The 15,219-nt window shown below is 44.9% G+C and overlaps 1 protein-coding gene across 3 annotated transcripts in view; it reads left to right on the top strand.

Moving 5' to 3' along the window:
• LOC141758428 (V-type proton ATPase 116 kDa subunit a 1-like) overlaps nt 1-15,219 on the top strand; it is a 112,136-nt gene that overhangs the window by 34,796 nt on the left and 62,121 nt on the right. For all 3 annotated transcript variants that reach the window (XR_012591875.1, XM_074619847.1, XM_074619846.1), the window contains exons 20-21: nt 7,910-8,027; nt 9,605-9,776. Coding sequence is in view for 2 of the 3 variants with exons in the window: in XM_074619847.1 (XP_074475948.1) it covers nt 7,910-8,027; nt 9,605-9,776 (290 nt within the window). In the remaining variant the exon portion in view is untranslated. The remainder of the gene's footprint in view (nt 1-7,909; nt 8,028-9,604; nt 9,777-15,219) is intronic.

The raw sequence follows: 15,219 nt of genomic DNA, 5'->3' as shown, positions 1-15,219 counted from the left end.
TGTTCTCAGTGAATCTCCCCCTGAATAAATAAAGGTAAAAAAAAGAAAAAAGAGAGTATTTCTTACCTGAAAGAAGAGCAAAGTTCAGCACTGACGGCACCTGCAAAGTATTTTTTCAAAGTGCCTGCCCTTTTCTGAACAGTTTCCAGTGACGGCCATGGCTAGGTTGAAGACAAATACGCCTCTAGGAGACAAGTCAAGTCAGCAAACGAAACACCCACAAGAGGGTGTCTTGTTAAAACACCTATGAGACTGAGACAAGCCTGGGTCATCATAGCCCAAGTAGCTCTGCTCTTGAAATTAACCTAATTTTAGGTTGATGTCTCTGTCTCTAGCACTACAGCCCTGCTTTTGAAACATGCTCCAAGTTATCTTTTTATATCAGCACCTGAGTTTTCTTTCTTCTGGAACTGAAAATCAGTCTTTAAGAAGTGTGTGGATGCTGAAAACTAAACTCTAAACCAGAGGTCAGCAACCTGCGGCTCTTCAGCCCCTCTCCAGTTGCTCCCTGTGGATTTTTAAAAATGGAAATGGATAACTGTTTTTTGTTTACATTTTATTTTTTATTCATAATTTTTGTAGGTCTATGGTACGACAGTGCTACGGAGTATTAGGGCCACATTGAGGAAGAAAAATAAATCTGAGATTTCGAGAATAAAGTCATAATATTACGAGAATAAAGTCATAATATTATGAGAATAAAGTCAGAAGTTTACAAGAAAAAAAGGCGGAACATTATAAAGTCGTAATTTTACGTGTTATTTAATTTTTTTTTCTCGTAAAGTTATGACTTTATTTGCGTAATATTACAAAGTTTTTTCTCGTAAAGTTATGACTTTATTATCGTAATATTCCGACTTTTTTTTCTCGTTAAGTTATGACTATTGTAATATTCCGACTTTTTTTCTCGTAAAGTTATGACTTTATTCTCGTAATATTACGACTTTTTTCTCGTAAAGTTATGACTTTATTCTTGTTATAGTATGACTTTTTCTCTTAATATTATGCCTTTATTCTGGAAATCTCAGATGTTTTTTCCCTCAATGTGGCCCTAATACTCCGTAGTACATTTGCTCTTTGGTCCTCACTGCATTAGACTTATATACTATATACAGTACTTAGACTATAAACTGTGTTACCTTCATCACAATGCTCAAACTTTTGCGGCTCCAGACAGATTTCTTATTTTTTATTTTGCCTAAAATGTCTCTTTAGATAGTAAAGGTTGCTGACCCCTGCTCTAAACTCTTGTAGATTGTGAATGTACGTTGTGAAATCATATAACTCTGCTCAGCTGAAATGTTTTGTTCACAACATTTCTGATCAGAGCCGCTATAGCCTCCGTGTATTTTGCCATTACGGCATGTTAGCCGGTGTTGTTTTCATTAGCCACTTATGTCGGAGACCCTTTGAATGGAAACAATGAGTCCTGCTTCCATGAACTCTATTTAATGGCTCCGAGAACAAAAGAGAAGCATGGAAAGAGGAAACCAGACCAGCGCAAAGCCAAACCCAACAAGAGCAAACTTAGAGCATTAGTCTCCAGTGTTCCCCCCCCCCCCCTCCCTGAACACGTCATACAGGAAAGGCTCGTCTTGCTCCAGGAAGGAGAGAACGGAGGAACTCTGTTGGCTTTACAACACACAAACAAGTCCCTGCGCTGTGATCTTGCTAGGAAAAAAAAAAGAAGAAACAAACTCAAACAACCCAGACTAGCCAGACTAGCTCTTTGTTTTCTGCCTGACCATAGCTGAAGGCTCAGGAGAGGGGTCAAAGGTCAAAGCAGCCACTCATTAAAATGATAATGGAATTTCCATCCATACTGACAGTACAGCTGTTATTATTGGCCACACTTTGAGTGGGTGATAATCATCTCTCAATGTTAAGTAAAGTGTTTGTTTTAGTCTCTTTTTTTCCTGCGGTTTACTATCGTAGTCAGTATATTAAACACAACTTTGTTAATGCGTTAATCAACTGTTTAATTTATAAAAAATATATATATTAAAAGTTACTGTGAGGAACTTTTAACTGGTTATGAAACAGTCTCGATGTAATACTGATGCTTCCATGTGACCTGCATAAGACCATCAGCAAGAACATTGGCTGTGTCTTTAAAGTTATTTGCCTCGCTGCTTCGCTACGACGACGACACCACGCTGCTGGAGGCTCAGGCCGTATTGCTGGGCCCGCTGGAGGGAAGGGAGGCACGGGAGAATTAGGAACTAGGCAGACTTTCAGACCCTGCTGCAGTAAAATGAGAAGTTTTCTAAAGGGACTCTGGTGCTCGGAAACACACTACCGCTTTTGTCCACAGGGACCGCCAAAAATCGACACAAAACTCCTCGTGCCAGCTTTAAAGAATCACAAAATCTTTAAACATCAATTTTGACAAACGCACCCAATGCTAGTACAAAAGTAAAAGCTAAACTAAACAGAAATATTCATTCTTAAAGGGAGATAGTTTAGTGATTGGAGCAAAGCTGTGGACAAAATAATCCCTGAAGTTGCTTTCCTCTATTTCACATGTCAAATTCAGTTTACGTGTTGTAGTTTAGTACTACTTAGCCTGTGAAAACAGTGGTTTTTGAAAGACGTGTTTCCCAGGCAGGGAGGGTTTAATGAGAGACATGAATTAGGGTAGTGTGGGATCCAATATTCTTGGTGCTCGGCCTCTGCTGCACCAATTTGGACCGTTCTTTTTGTATGTTTGGAGACTTTATGTCAGTGCAACACTTAATCACTGCAGTACCTCATTAAAGCTCCTGTTATGACCATGGAGAATATAGATATACCCGCTAGTAAAAGCACCAGAAACAAAAGATGTCTGTGAATGATGATGAATGATGATGAATGATGATGAATGACGATGACGATGACTGTTCTAGTTGAAACTCAGTGGATGCAGTGGTGGCCTGAAGGTTTTAGGGAAGTGGGCTTGTGACCTGAAGGTTGCCGGTTCGACCTTTTGGACTGGCAGGAGAAGTGAACGACTGTGCACTGCTCTCCCCTCATTATCACCACTGAGAAGTCCCTGAGCAAAGCCGTATAGTGATTAAAAGCCATAAGGTGCTTGATTCGCTGCATGTACACATTGAGTGACAGCCCGGACACACCAGGAAGGTCAGGAGCGCGTGGCGGCTGTGTTACCTGTTGTTTTTTATTTCAGCGTCCATGTTAACAGGTTAGAGCAGCCACACTAAGAGACTGTGAGACACGCGTCTCAGCTGCGAATAGAGGTCTCGCCTATTTTTGACGCGTCTCACAGCACCAACAGAGAGTGAAAGTGATCTATTGACAGTATATTAACATCATATCAGCAACATTACTACAGTTTCGATATCTAGACATCTGTGGAATATGTTACAGACAGTGGAAGTGATCTATTGACTGTATATTAACATCATATCAGCTACATTACTACAGTTTCGATGTCTATCTGTAGAATATGTTACGGAGATGAAAAAAAGTAAAGACTTATTTTTAAATCAACACTTCCTGCTTTCATTTCATAATAAAAGCCCTCAAGCGTTTTTTTCTAAGGACAGAATTCCTTCATTTGTTAGGACGAGGCTTTTATTCTGAAATATGTTCCTGTCAGTGTTCTAGAACATGCAGTGACTTGAAGAGCTCCATCAATGAATATAGTGCAGAGTTTTAATTGTGGATTATTACTATTATTTACAAATAATAATAATAATAATAATAATATTAGATTTATATAGCGCTTTATAATATTCTCAAAGACGCTTTAACATAGTCGGGGGGGAAAACGGTGTGAGACAGACAGACAGGAGACGAACGACAAGAAGCGACATACACAGGCACAATCACATCCAGACACACGGACTGATGGGGAGGGGGGGGGAGGGGGCTACGGGTAAGCAGATGAGAAGAGATGTGTTTTGAGGCGGGACTGGAATGTGGTGAGGGAATCAGAGTCTCTGATGAGATTGGGGAGTGAGTTCCAGAGCTTGGGAGCTGCCCTGGAGAATGCTCTGTCCCCAAAGCTGCGGAGTTTGGACGTGGGGGTGGAGAGTAAACCAGCTGAGGTGGATCTGAGGGACCATTGAGGTTGGTAGGGGGAGAGGAGTTCAGAGAGATAGGGGGGTGCAAGTTGGTGGAGGGCTTTGTAGGTAAGGGTCAGGATTTTGTAGGAGATCCGGTGGGAGACGGGGAGCCAGTGAAGGTCTTTCAGGACTGGGGTGATATGATGCCATGATTTGGTGTGGGTGAGGAGTCGGGCAGCTGCATTCTGGACCAGTTGTAATTTATTTATGGAGGTGTTGCTGATGCCGTAGAGGAGTGAGTTGCAATAGTCAAGGCGGGAGGAGATGAAGGCGTGGATGAGTTTCTCTGCTGTAGGGGGTGTGAGGGACGGACGGATTTTTGCGATATTGCGAAGGTGGAAGAAGGATATTTTGACCAGTTGGCGGATGTGGGGCTCAAGGGAGAGGGTGGAGTCGAAGATCACGCCAAGGTTACGTGCCTGGGGGGAGGGGGAAACAGAAGTGCCATCGATGTTGAGTGTGAGGTTGTTGGTTTTGGTGAGGGTGGATTTGGAGCCGATGAGGAGGAGTTGTGTTTTGTCGCTGTTGAGTTTTAAAAAGTTCTGTTGCATCCAGGCTTTAATTGCAGAGAGGCAGGAGTTGATGTGGGAGAGCGGTGGGTTGTGAGGGGTGTTGGTGCTGAGGTAGATCTGAGTGTCGTCAGCATAGCAGTGGAAGTCCAGGTTGAAGTGGCGTAGGATCTGACCGAGGGGGAATAAGTAGATTATGAACAGGAGTGGACCGAGTACAGAGCCTTGGGGGACACCTTGTGTGACTGTGGATGTGGCAGAGGAGTTGTTGTGAAGGGAGATGAAGTGCGATCTGTTGGTGAGGTATGACTGGAGCCAGCTGAGTGCAGTACCTTCGATACCGAGGTCTTGGAGTCTGGTGAGAAGAATGTTGTGACTCACGGTATCGAAGGCTGTACTCAGGTCCAGGAGGATGAGGATGTTGAGGGCTCCGGTGTCAGCAGAGGTGAGGAGGTTATTGAGGACTTGGAGGAGTGCAGTTTCTGTGCTGTGGAGGGGGCGAAAGCCAGATTGGAGGGGTTCAAGCAGGTTGTTGGAATGCAGGTGGGATTGGAGCTGGGTGGAGACGAGGCGTTCAAGGGTTTTGGAGAGGAAGGGGAGGTTGGAGATAGGGCGGTAATGATTGAGACAGGAGGGGTCCAGACCAGGTTTCTTGAGTGTGGGGGTGACAGCAGCAGTTTTGAAGGCTGAGGGGACAGTTCCATGGGACAGTGAGGAGTTGAAGAGGCCGGTGAGGTAGGGGCATAGGACAGGGAGGCAGGACTTCAGCAGGGGGGTCGGGAGGGGGTCCAGGGAGCAGGTGGTGGGTTTGGATGTGCTGATGAGTTTGGCAATGGTTGCTGAGTCAACAGGGTCGAACCGGGAGAGGCAGTGCTGGGGGTGAACGGTCAGGGGGTCCAGAGGGATGGAGAGAATAGGGGTCGGTGTGGTTGCTGCTGGGTCAGACACGGGGAGCAGTGAGTTGTTGATGGTGGTGATTTTGTCGCTGAAGAACTGAAGGAATGAGTTACATAGATCGGGTGAGGGGTCAGAGAGGGTGTTGGCACGAGGCTTGAGGAGAGTGTTGACAGTGGAGAAGAGGGTTCGGGGGTTACGGGTGGGGTCATTGATGATGGTGGAGAAGTAGTCAGATTTGGCAGCAGTGATGGCGTCTTTGTAGGTGATGAGGTGAGATTTGTAGGCTTCGAGGTGAACAGTGAGTGATGATTTTCTCCAGAGGCGTTCAAGTTGGCGGCCGGTCTGTTTGAGTTTTCTGAGGTGGGGTGTGAACCAGGGGGAGGAGGTGTTGAATGAAACAGTTTTGGTTCTCAGGGGGGCCAGTGAGTTGAGGGAGGCAGACAGGGTGGCGTTGAGGTGGTTGGTGAGATCATCAGGCGAGGTGGGGGGTGGGTCCAGGTGGAGGGCAGCAGTTAGCAGGTCGGAGAGATGGAGGGGATCAATGGACTTGATGTTGCGGAATGAGATGACTCTGGGGAGTTTCAGACGGGGTGATGGGGAAGGGATTGTGAATTGGATGAGTTTGTGATCAGATAGGGGAAAGGGGGATGGTTGGATGTTCAGAACCGGGACGTTGGCAGAGCAGACGAGATCCAGAATATGGCCTTTATTGTGTGTGGGGAAGGTGATGTGCTGGGTGAGGTTGAAGTTGTCCAGTAGAGTGGAGAAATCAGAGGCAAGTTTACAGGTGGGGGAGTCCATGTGGATGTTGAAGTCGCCCAGTAGCAGTAGGGGTAAGGGGAGGGATGATGCTAGGATGAGGAGTTCAGACAGATCGGAGAGGAAGGATGAATTTGGTTTAGGTGGGCGGTAAATGAGAATGACTGTGTTGGAGCAGGTTTTGAAGGCGAGGGATTCGAATGATGTGACTGTAGGGAAAGTGAGTTCGGTGGTCCTGAGGTTCCGGTTGAATAATACTGCGAGGCCCCCTCCACGCCGGGAGGGGCGGGGTTTGCAGAGGTAGCCGAAGTTGGGGGGGGATGCTTGGTTGAGGGAGAAGAAGTCATTGGGTTGTTGCCAGGTTTCAGTGAGCAGGAGGAAGTCCAGTGAATTGTCCAGGATGAGTTCATGGAGGATGGGGGCTTTGTTGTTAAGTGAACGGGTGTTGAGGAGGGCAAAGTTGGATGAGTGGGAGGGTGGTGTGATGGGGGCACGCTGGAGAGGTTTGAGGTTGGCCAGGTTCACAGTGCGGCGGGGTCCAGTGGAGGGGGGGCGGCGGGGGTGAGTGGTTTGGATGTTGTAAGTCGGGGGGGTGGGGGTAATGGAGGACTGGAGATGACGGTTGTGTTTGGGGCCACGGTGAAGGTAGCGTTTACAGATGAGGATTCCAGCAGATTGAGCAGAGGAGAGAGCAGTGGAGGATAGCCGGTAGTTTTTCCTGAGGCGGAGGAGTTGACAGCGAGAGTAGGGGAGGGGAGGGGAGGAGGTAATGGGGGGACAAAACAACTGTGGGAACCAGGGGGGTCCTTTGAATAACAGGGGGGGTAGTGTAAGAAGCAACAGGAGAGGGGTGAGTAGGGTTGATGGTTCCATGGTTTAGCAGACGGGTTAGCGGTTAGCAGGTGGTGAGAGGGACGGTAGAGGCAGCACAGGGTAGCGTTAGACAGGGGGGGGGGGGGGGGGGGGGGGGCGGTGGTACTCACGATACAGATGGTTACAGATGATGAGGAGAACAGCCAGATGATTAATGTAATTCCAGTGGTGGAGTGTTCGAGAGGAGTTGAGGGGGACAGAGAAACATGCAGAGCAGCTCCGCTAGCGAGTTAGCAGCTAACCGGCGAGGAGAGTGCAGCGAACGGGAGCAGAGGGAAAACAAAAAACAAAAAACAAAAGACGGAGAACAAGAGTGGGAAGGAGACGGAACACAACAAAACTCAGGAGAACAGTGAAGAAACAGCAGCAAAACGAGAGGAAAGACAGCTGACAGAGGGAGAAGCGGCAGTCAGGAGACGCCAGCAGTGCTCACCCACCGGCTCAAACAAAAACAAACACACGCTTTCAGACGAGTCTCGAATGAACACACGTTTCTTAACCTTTCTCTGTCTAAAATAAATACAAATGATATTTATAATGAAATGAAATGGCCATTAAAAGGCAAACTCTATGTAGAAAGAAAGGGCTGACAGCAGCAGCTGACACGCAGGTGAAATGCAGCTGGTGTGAACGCCCGACGCATGTATCACGCAGCCGCCACGCGCTCCTGACGTTCCTGGTGTGTCCGGGGCTTTACAGTGACAGTAATCAGCTCAATGCCAATATATATATATATAAATATATATATATGTGTGTGTATGAAACCATGCTGTGCGTGCTAACCATCTTGTCTTCCCACCACAGTTTGACTTTGGTGACGTAGCTGTCCACCAGGCCATCCACACCATAGAATACTGTCTGGGATGCATCTCCAACACAGCCTCCTACCTGCGCCTCTGGGCCCTCAGCCTGGCTCATGCACGTGAGTAAAAGCCTGCATACACACACACTCACAAAAGCATGCACAGTTTTATGATACACATTCTGTGAAGCATTATTTTTAGATAAAGAGCATGGCTGCGGTCGAAAAGTCTTTTTTTGTTCAGGAAGGTTCCTATAAGGGAGTGAAATTGACCAGGAAGTATCTTAGCAGCAGCCATGATGAGAGCTGTTTGAATCCTCTAAATGCTGAGGAAAGGTGCTTCGATGCTTCCGTTATTATCTCCTTTAGCAGAGGATACACTGGAGCATCCTTTACCAAAGGAAAGGAGATAATACATATTATTTTCATTCAGTCATATACTAATTGGGATTGATAAATGGACAGTGCAGTCTATAGGCTATTCCTTTTTTTATTTCAATTCCGTCCTTGGTAATGAAGTGATATTTTTCACCGGTTGTCCACATTAGGTCAGATAATCCTTTATTATATGTTGATAGAGTGTTCCAGCAGCAGGAGGACCTGTGGTATCTCTCTTTCACACATCGTGGGTGAAGCAGTCTGTCACTGAAAGACCTATTTAACAACGCACAGGGGGGTAGCGGCGCCTTTTGTAGTCCATCTTCAGAACATTGTAGTTTCACCACGGCAGACAAGCGTCACTGGACACACCAGGAACGTCAGGAGCGCGCTGCGGCTGCGGCTGCGGCTGCGCTGCGTTTCTGCTGCTGCTGCTGCTGTCAGCCCTTTCTTTCTAAATAGAGTTTGCCTTTTAATGGCCATTTCATTTCAATATAAATATAATTAATATTTAATTTAGACCGAGAAAGGTTAAGAAACGTGTGGTAATATGTAAATAATAGTAATAATCATCAATTAAAACTCCGTACTATATTCATTCATGGAGCTCTCCAAGTCACTGCATTTTCTAGAACACTGTCCGACACATATTTCAGAATAAAAGTCTTGTGTTAACAAATGAAGGAATTATGTCCACAGAAAAAAACGCTTGAGGGCTTTTATTTTGAAATGAAAGCAGGAGGTGTTGATTTAAAAATAAGTCTTTACTTTTTTTTCATCTCCGTAACATATTCTACAGATAGACATCGAAACTGTAGTAATGTTGCTGATATGATGTCAATATACAGTCAATAGATCACTTTCACTGTCTGTTGCTGCTGTCTCACGCGGGCAGTGTGGCTGCTCTAACCTGTTAACACAGACGCCGAAATAAAAAACAACAGGTAACGCAGCCGCAACGCGCTCCTGATGTTCCTGGTGTGTCCGGGCTGTAACATCCGCCGCTGTCGCATCATAATTACGGAGCCTATAGTGTTAGAGCAGTCGTAGTCTCTCAACACGGCGGTTGTCTTTATGAATTCTCCTTCACGTCTTTCCTTGACCTCATGACGTTTTCCATCGAGGTCAAGGAGAAGTGGTTAGGAGAAGACGCTAGGACGTCATTTTTGTAACTTTTTGACCGCAGCGCCTTCCTATTTGACCATATACAATAGGTAGATTGATTCAATAACGGTGCATTTAAAGATGCTTGACATGCATATATTTGGGTGTGAACCTTGTTGTCTTCACTGTCTGTGTGCGTGTGTGTGTGTGTGCAGAGTTGTCCGAGGTGCTCTGGACCATGGTGATGCACCTGGGTCTGTCCTCTCGGAGCGGGGCCGGGTTCTTCGCCCTGTCTATCATCTTCTCGGCCTTTGCCACCCTCACTGTTGCCATCCTGCTCATCATGGAGGGGCTGTCGGCTTTCCTGCACGCCCTGCGTCTGCACTGGTGAGACCCACACACACATACAGCCGACATGCATGCTATTAAATGTACAGTATATGTGAGTATTTGCAAGGTGAGCACACTCACACACCCATGTGCACACACATCACATGCACAGAGCACATGCAGAAACACTCTCATATGCCTACAAAATGAATCCCATATTGATAGAAAACATGCGCCCAGCAGGCCGTTCGTCATCGTTCACCTCTTGAACCAGGTATCTCTGCCAAAGCTGTGCTTCTTCAGTTTTTTACATGCACATGAGGAATGCTAGCAAAACGAAACATTCCTGACCCAAAAGTAGTTTACCAAACTGTGAGCGTACAGGCCTCCAGATAACCTCACACCCTGCAGCTCCATCGCCTCCTAGCACCACCACCTCCACCCTGCTTATCCACCCGTGTAAACTGTACATGTAGAGAAGTCCTAAGAAATCCTTGATAAAAAGTCAGAGAGCCAGAGAGAGACTTGACCCATCCAAAAAGTAAAAATATTTCTATTCTATCTCTATTCTAGGGCTGTCAATCGATCACAATTGTTATCTGTATCTGTTCAAAATGAACCTTAAAGGGAGATTTTTCAAGTATTTAATACTCTTATCAACATGGGAGTGGGCAAATATGCTGCTTTATGCAAATGTATGTATATATTTATTATTGGAAATCAATTAACAACACAAAACAATGACAGATATTGTCCAGAAACCCTCACAGGTACTGCATTTAGCATAAAACAATATGCTCAAATCATAACATGGCAAACTGCAGCCCAACAGGCAACAACAGCTGTGAGTGTGTCAGTGTGCTGACTTGACTATGACTTGCCCCAAACTGCATGTGATTATCATAAAGTGTGCATGTCTGTAAAGGGGAGACTCGTGGGTACCCATAGAACCCATTTACATTCACACATCTGGAGGTCAGAGGTCAAGGGACCCCTTTGAAAATAGCAATGACAGTTTTTCCTCGCCAAACTTTAGCGTAAGTTTGGAGCGTTATTTATTTGTCCTTCCCGACAAGCTAGTATAACACGGTTGGTACCAACGGATTCATTAGGTTTTCTAGTTTCATGTGATACCAGTATCTTCACTCTAGCTACCTAAAAATTACAAACTGTGAAAATGCGTTAAAGGGACTGTTTGTAACTTCTTACACGTATAAATCATTGCAGGTCGGTGTCCCATGCGCGCTCGCGTGTGGCTACACTGTTCAGACTCAGACTCCAACACAAACTACACGGAAGCACCAAAACCTCTTGGTTGTATCTAGTGAAGCCCGTCTGTTAAACAGTGTTGGCCGCGGTCGGAGGACGCGGGGGAGAACGTAGCTTTGGTCTCCAGGACCGGAGTCTCTGCTGTACTCTGCTCCTCTGTCTGCTTGCCTTCACTCACACAGCGCGCTCGTTCTCGCTCTTTCGCTCCACTCTCACGTGCATGCGCGCACACTCCACACTGCAGAAGAGTTAGTTTAGCTCTGAGAATATCTAGTGAATGTACAGTGGACGTTTGTGCAGAAATAACTGCTGCAGCTCCTCCAGACCAACAGAGGTTTCCCGTGTCTTGTGAAGTGACGGGGCTCCGCAGAGAGAAACGTTATCGTCTCCGACCAAAACTCCGGTGTCTTCCCTGTTCCCTCCGGCCGTGGTCGGGAGGCTGAGGCAGGAAAAGCCAACACTAGGATCAGCATTGATTCATGGAGAGACCTTCGTCTGGTCAGCTAACATTACTGCCAAGCAGCTGAAATATAGAGTGATATTGTGGTTTTAGCTGACGTGTGTCACCTCACTGTTTTGAGCAATGCTCGTTCATGTCTATGTAGAGCGAGCACAAACGTGAGCAACAGGATGCTGACTTTCTTTGACTTAACGGCAACAGGTGTCGCTGTTAACAAACAATTTCTGATTCTTGCAAACAGTCCCTTTAAAGAAATAAATAAAATGAACGTGTTATTAGTGGTATAGTGGTATGCAGATAGTGTTAAAATGTGGGGTTTTTTTGCAATTTAGGCAATACAGCCCTTTAATATGCTTCGTTCTGATAGTGGTGCAAGTCAAAGATAAGAAAGTCACCAAAATTACTACAGGATCATTGATATTGATCCTGGTGCTGAAATTCCCTTTTTTATTCATTACATATTAAGTTGAAACTGTGTTTGGTGTTGGTTGATCACTGCACGGAAAATACCCATTGATATATTAGGGCTGAGTTAAAGGACTCGTGTTGTTCAGAGGTCTTTCTGTTGTCTGGCGTTGAAACATTTCTGCCTATTCTCAGTGATTTCTCATTGGCTCGTTTGTGGCTACATGGAGTTGCGATCAGGTGCACCCTGCTGCATTTCTGTTTGACAGACCATTCCTTTTAAACCTATTAAGTGAAAGCTGCAAAGTGTATTTTCTTTAATCCTTCTGGTCTGGTTCCTGCTAGTAGCACAGAGCCTTGCGTCATGATTATGAGACGGATAAACAAAGACAGGGAGAGAATATCCTGTCGGGTTGGACAGAGGTATACGGTTTTAATGCTCCACTGCTGCTCTCAGGCCTGATTGTTGTAAGTAGGTTTAAGTAGAACCCGTCCGTCTGTCCTCTGTCTGTCTGTTGTTCCTGTAAACTAGTGGAAAGTGTTGCAAATATGAGCTCAGCAGCCTTTTATCCAGACTGTGTTGTTCTTCCAAGACATCTACAGTATGTGTTGTGTAACCCCACTACTGCCTTACATATATAGGCTGGCTGTATGTTCCAGGCTGGAGGTCATGTTTTACAAAGCTTTCTTGCAGGCACACGTGCATCACGTGCTGTGCGTAGTGCCAGAGGGGGCACAAACAGCCTGGCCATAACACTGCCGTTTGCCAACTGACTCATCACAGTCTCAAGATTCATATGATACCACTGTATGTCCACTATCTTCAAACCTGAAACCTGCAATGGCCTTCAAAAGACAGTAATGTTTCCAGTCATTGTATAGTATGTTGAAATGTCATAGTATAGTATGTCGAAATGTCACAGTATAGTATATCAATAGAAGTCATAAAAAAGTCATAGTATGGTATGTCGATAAATGTCATTGTATGTCCAAAAGTCATAGTACAGTGTGTCCAACAAAGTCATAGTATAGTATGTAAAAAAAAGTCAGTATAGTAGGTCCTAAAAATCATAAAAAGTCGTAGTATAGTATGTTGAAAAAAGGTAATAAAAAAGTCACAGTATAGTACTTCGAACAAAGTCAGTATAGTAAGTCCTAAAAATCATTAAAAAAGTCATAGTATGTTGAATAAGTCATAGTACAGTATGCCAAAAAAGTCTTCATTATTTCCTTCTGTTGTTGAAGGAGCATGTGTAAGATGTGGTCAGAATTTCAGTTTACAACATTCAAAAAATGCGTAAAACTGAATGAAACGTCACATTTTGAACGCAAACAAAAAAGCTTCTTTAGGTTTATGCAATAAAACTACAACTTCTTTAGGTTTAGGCACCAAAACTACAACTTCTTTAGGTTTAGGCAACAAAACTACAACTTTTTTAGGTTTAGGCAATTCAAATACAACTTTTTTAGGTTTAGGCAAAAAAAACAACAACACTTAGTTAAGTTTAAGGAAAAACGTTGTGTTAAAATAATTATGAACACAAAGACAACTACACGTTGATGGTTTCACACGGGATGCCAACTCCGGTGTCCTGGCTGAAACCCCTCATGCTGTCTATACTACAGCGCCTGACTTCCTCTTCTGCTCCTGTCATAATTACTACGGTCGCTAGAGGTCGCTCTGGTGTTCTTTTATGTGAATAGATGATAAAACCTACTAGTGGGGTGTAGTAGGCCCCTATTGACCCACATCTATGGGGCTTATAGTGACTGATAAAGCCTATCTAATAACCTGACAACAGACTAATCGGCTGATCAATGAGTGCAATGAGTTTGCAGTGGCCCACAGAAAGAGGCTGTGGTTATACAGTCTGTGTAACTGTATGAATGTGGGTCACTTTGTTAATAAAGCAGCAGTGTGCCGGCTCAACAGGTCTCCGCTAAGGTTAAAAAGAGTAGCGGAGTATTTTTCACAGAGGTGAGTGAATGGAAATAGTCATGTTCAAAGTAAACAGCAGTAAAGCTGGGACCCTCCGCTCCGCCGTCCACTCTTCACACACACATGCTGATGAGTTTGTCTGCGCAAACACACACACAACCGACACCAGCGTAAGTGGAGTTTAGTGTGTGTTGGGTACAGCTGTGCGCAGAGGCAGATGAGAGGATCTCTCATTTCTTTCCTCTTTTTAAGTGTTGCCCTCTCACAGCTCTGGCAGGCCAAATATTTGCCACAACTGGGAGACATTCCTGGGCACTCCCCTCACTCCCAGAGGCCAAGGAACCAGCACGAAACTGAAACTCCACTCTTAGTTTTTTTCCTCTCAAATGAAGACATCAGACGTTGTCAGGATGTGAGAATTACAGTATCCTAACTGTGGATGCAAGTACATTTAGTGTGCTGAGGGAAAATATGGTACTCTACAGAGGAAAAAATAACTCTGTCATTGACTGCAGTACTGTCAATTTACTGAAGAGGAATCAGAAAATGAAATGCATTTCACGGGTAGAAAAACCCTGACGTTTGTCTCACAATCATACTTGTTTCCTGCTTTCTGGTGACTTTAAAAAAATAAAAATGGCAAAATAATAAGTACACTGCAACAGCATTTTTTATCTTCAATACTTTAAATTTTACTTTTAATTCTCAGGAAAGAATACTAAATAATTTACCCCTCTGGCATGAACTTGTATAAATCTCTGGTATAAACTAATCATCAGCTTTTATTCGTTCATTCATAAATTTTTTGCTCCTGCCTGAGTAATCTTTCTCTTAGTTCTCTCCGTTTCCCTCTCCGGCTCTCACTCACTGAAGGCCTTTTCAGACACAACGTGACAACACCACCTGTTACTGCGGCGAGCGCACCTCAAACCGCGTTGTGTCGTTAGCAGCTCTTTTCTGCCAGTAAACAACATTAGGTGTAGCTGTATTGTTGTCCGGGTGAAAACAGTAGGGATGTACAGCGCCAGAAACAGATTTAGATAACGAAGAAGGAAAAAAAGGTGTGAACATTTGTCATAAATCGGGAGAAATACGGGAGAATTGTGACACCAGGAGGAAACCGGAGAGAGGGCGATAAAAAACGGAAGTCTCTCGGGAAAATCGGGACGATTGGCAGGTATGTCTAGTACCTTTTTCACACAAATGACCAGGGCTGGACCAGGGTTATCTGACCCCATGTTCAACCCTTCTTTTGTCAATTCAAACCAAGCCAGTCAACCCGGGTTAATCCCTGGTCAAGACAATTCAGATATGCACAACAAGGTGCTGGAAATGGGCGTCTGGATGATTAGAGAGAGAGAGGGGATGATAGTGGCATCATCAATGTGTGCCAAAAATGTCACCGAATGATGCATGTTTTGGGGATA

Source organism: Sebastes fasciatus, chromosome 20 (assembly GCF_043250625.1).
Source record: "Sebastes fasciatus isolate fSebFas1 chromosome 20, fSebFas1.pri, whole genome shotgun sequence".
Classification (NCBI taxonomy): domain Eukaryota; kingdom Metazoa; phylum Chordata; class Actinopteri; order Perciformes; family Sebastidae; genus Sebastes; species Sebastes fasciatus.
Note: the sequence above shows the minus strand (reverse complement) of the source record. Positions and strands in the feature narration are given on the sequence as shown.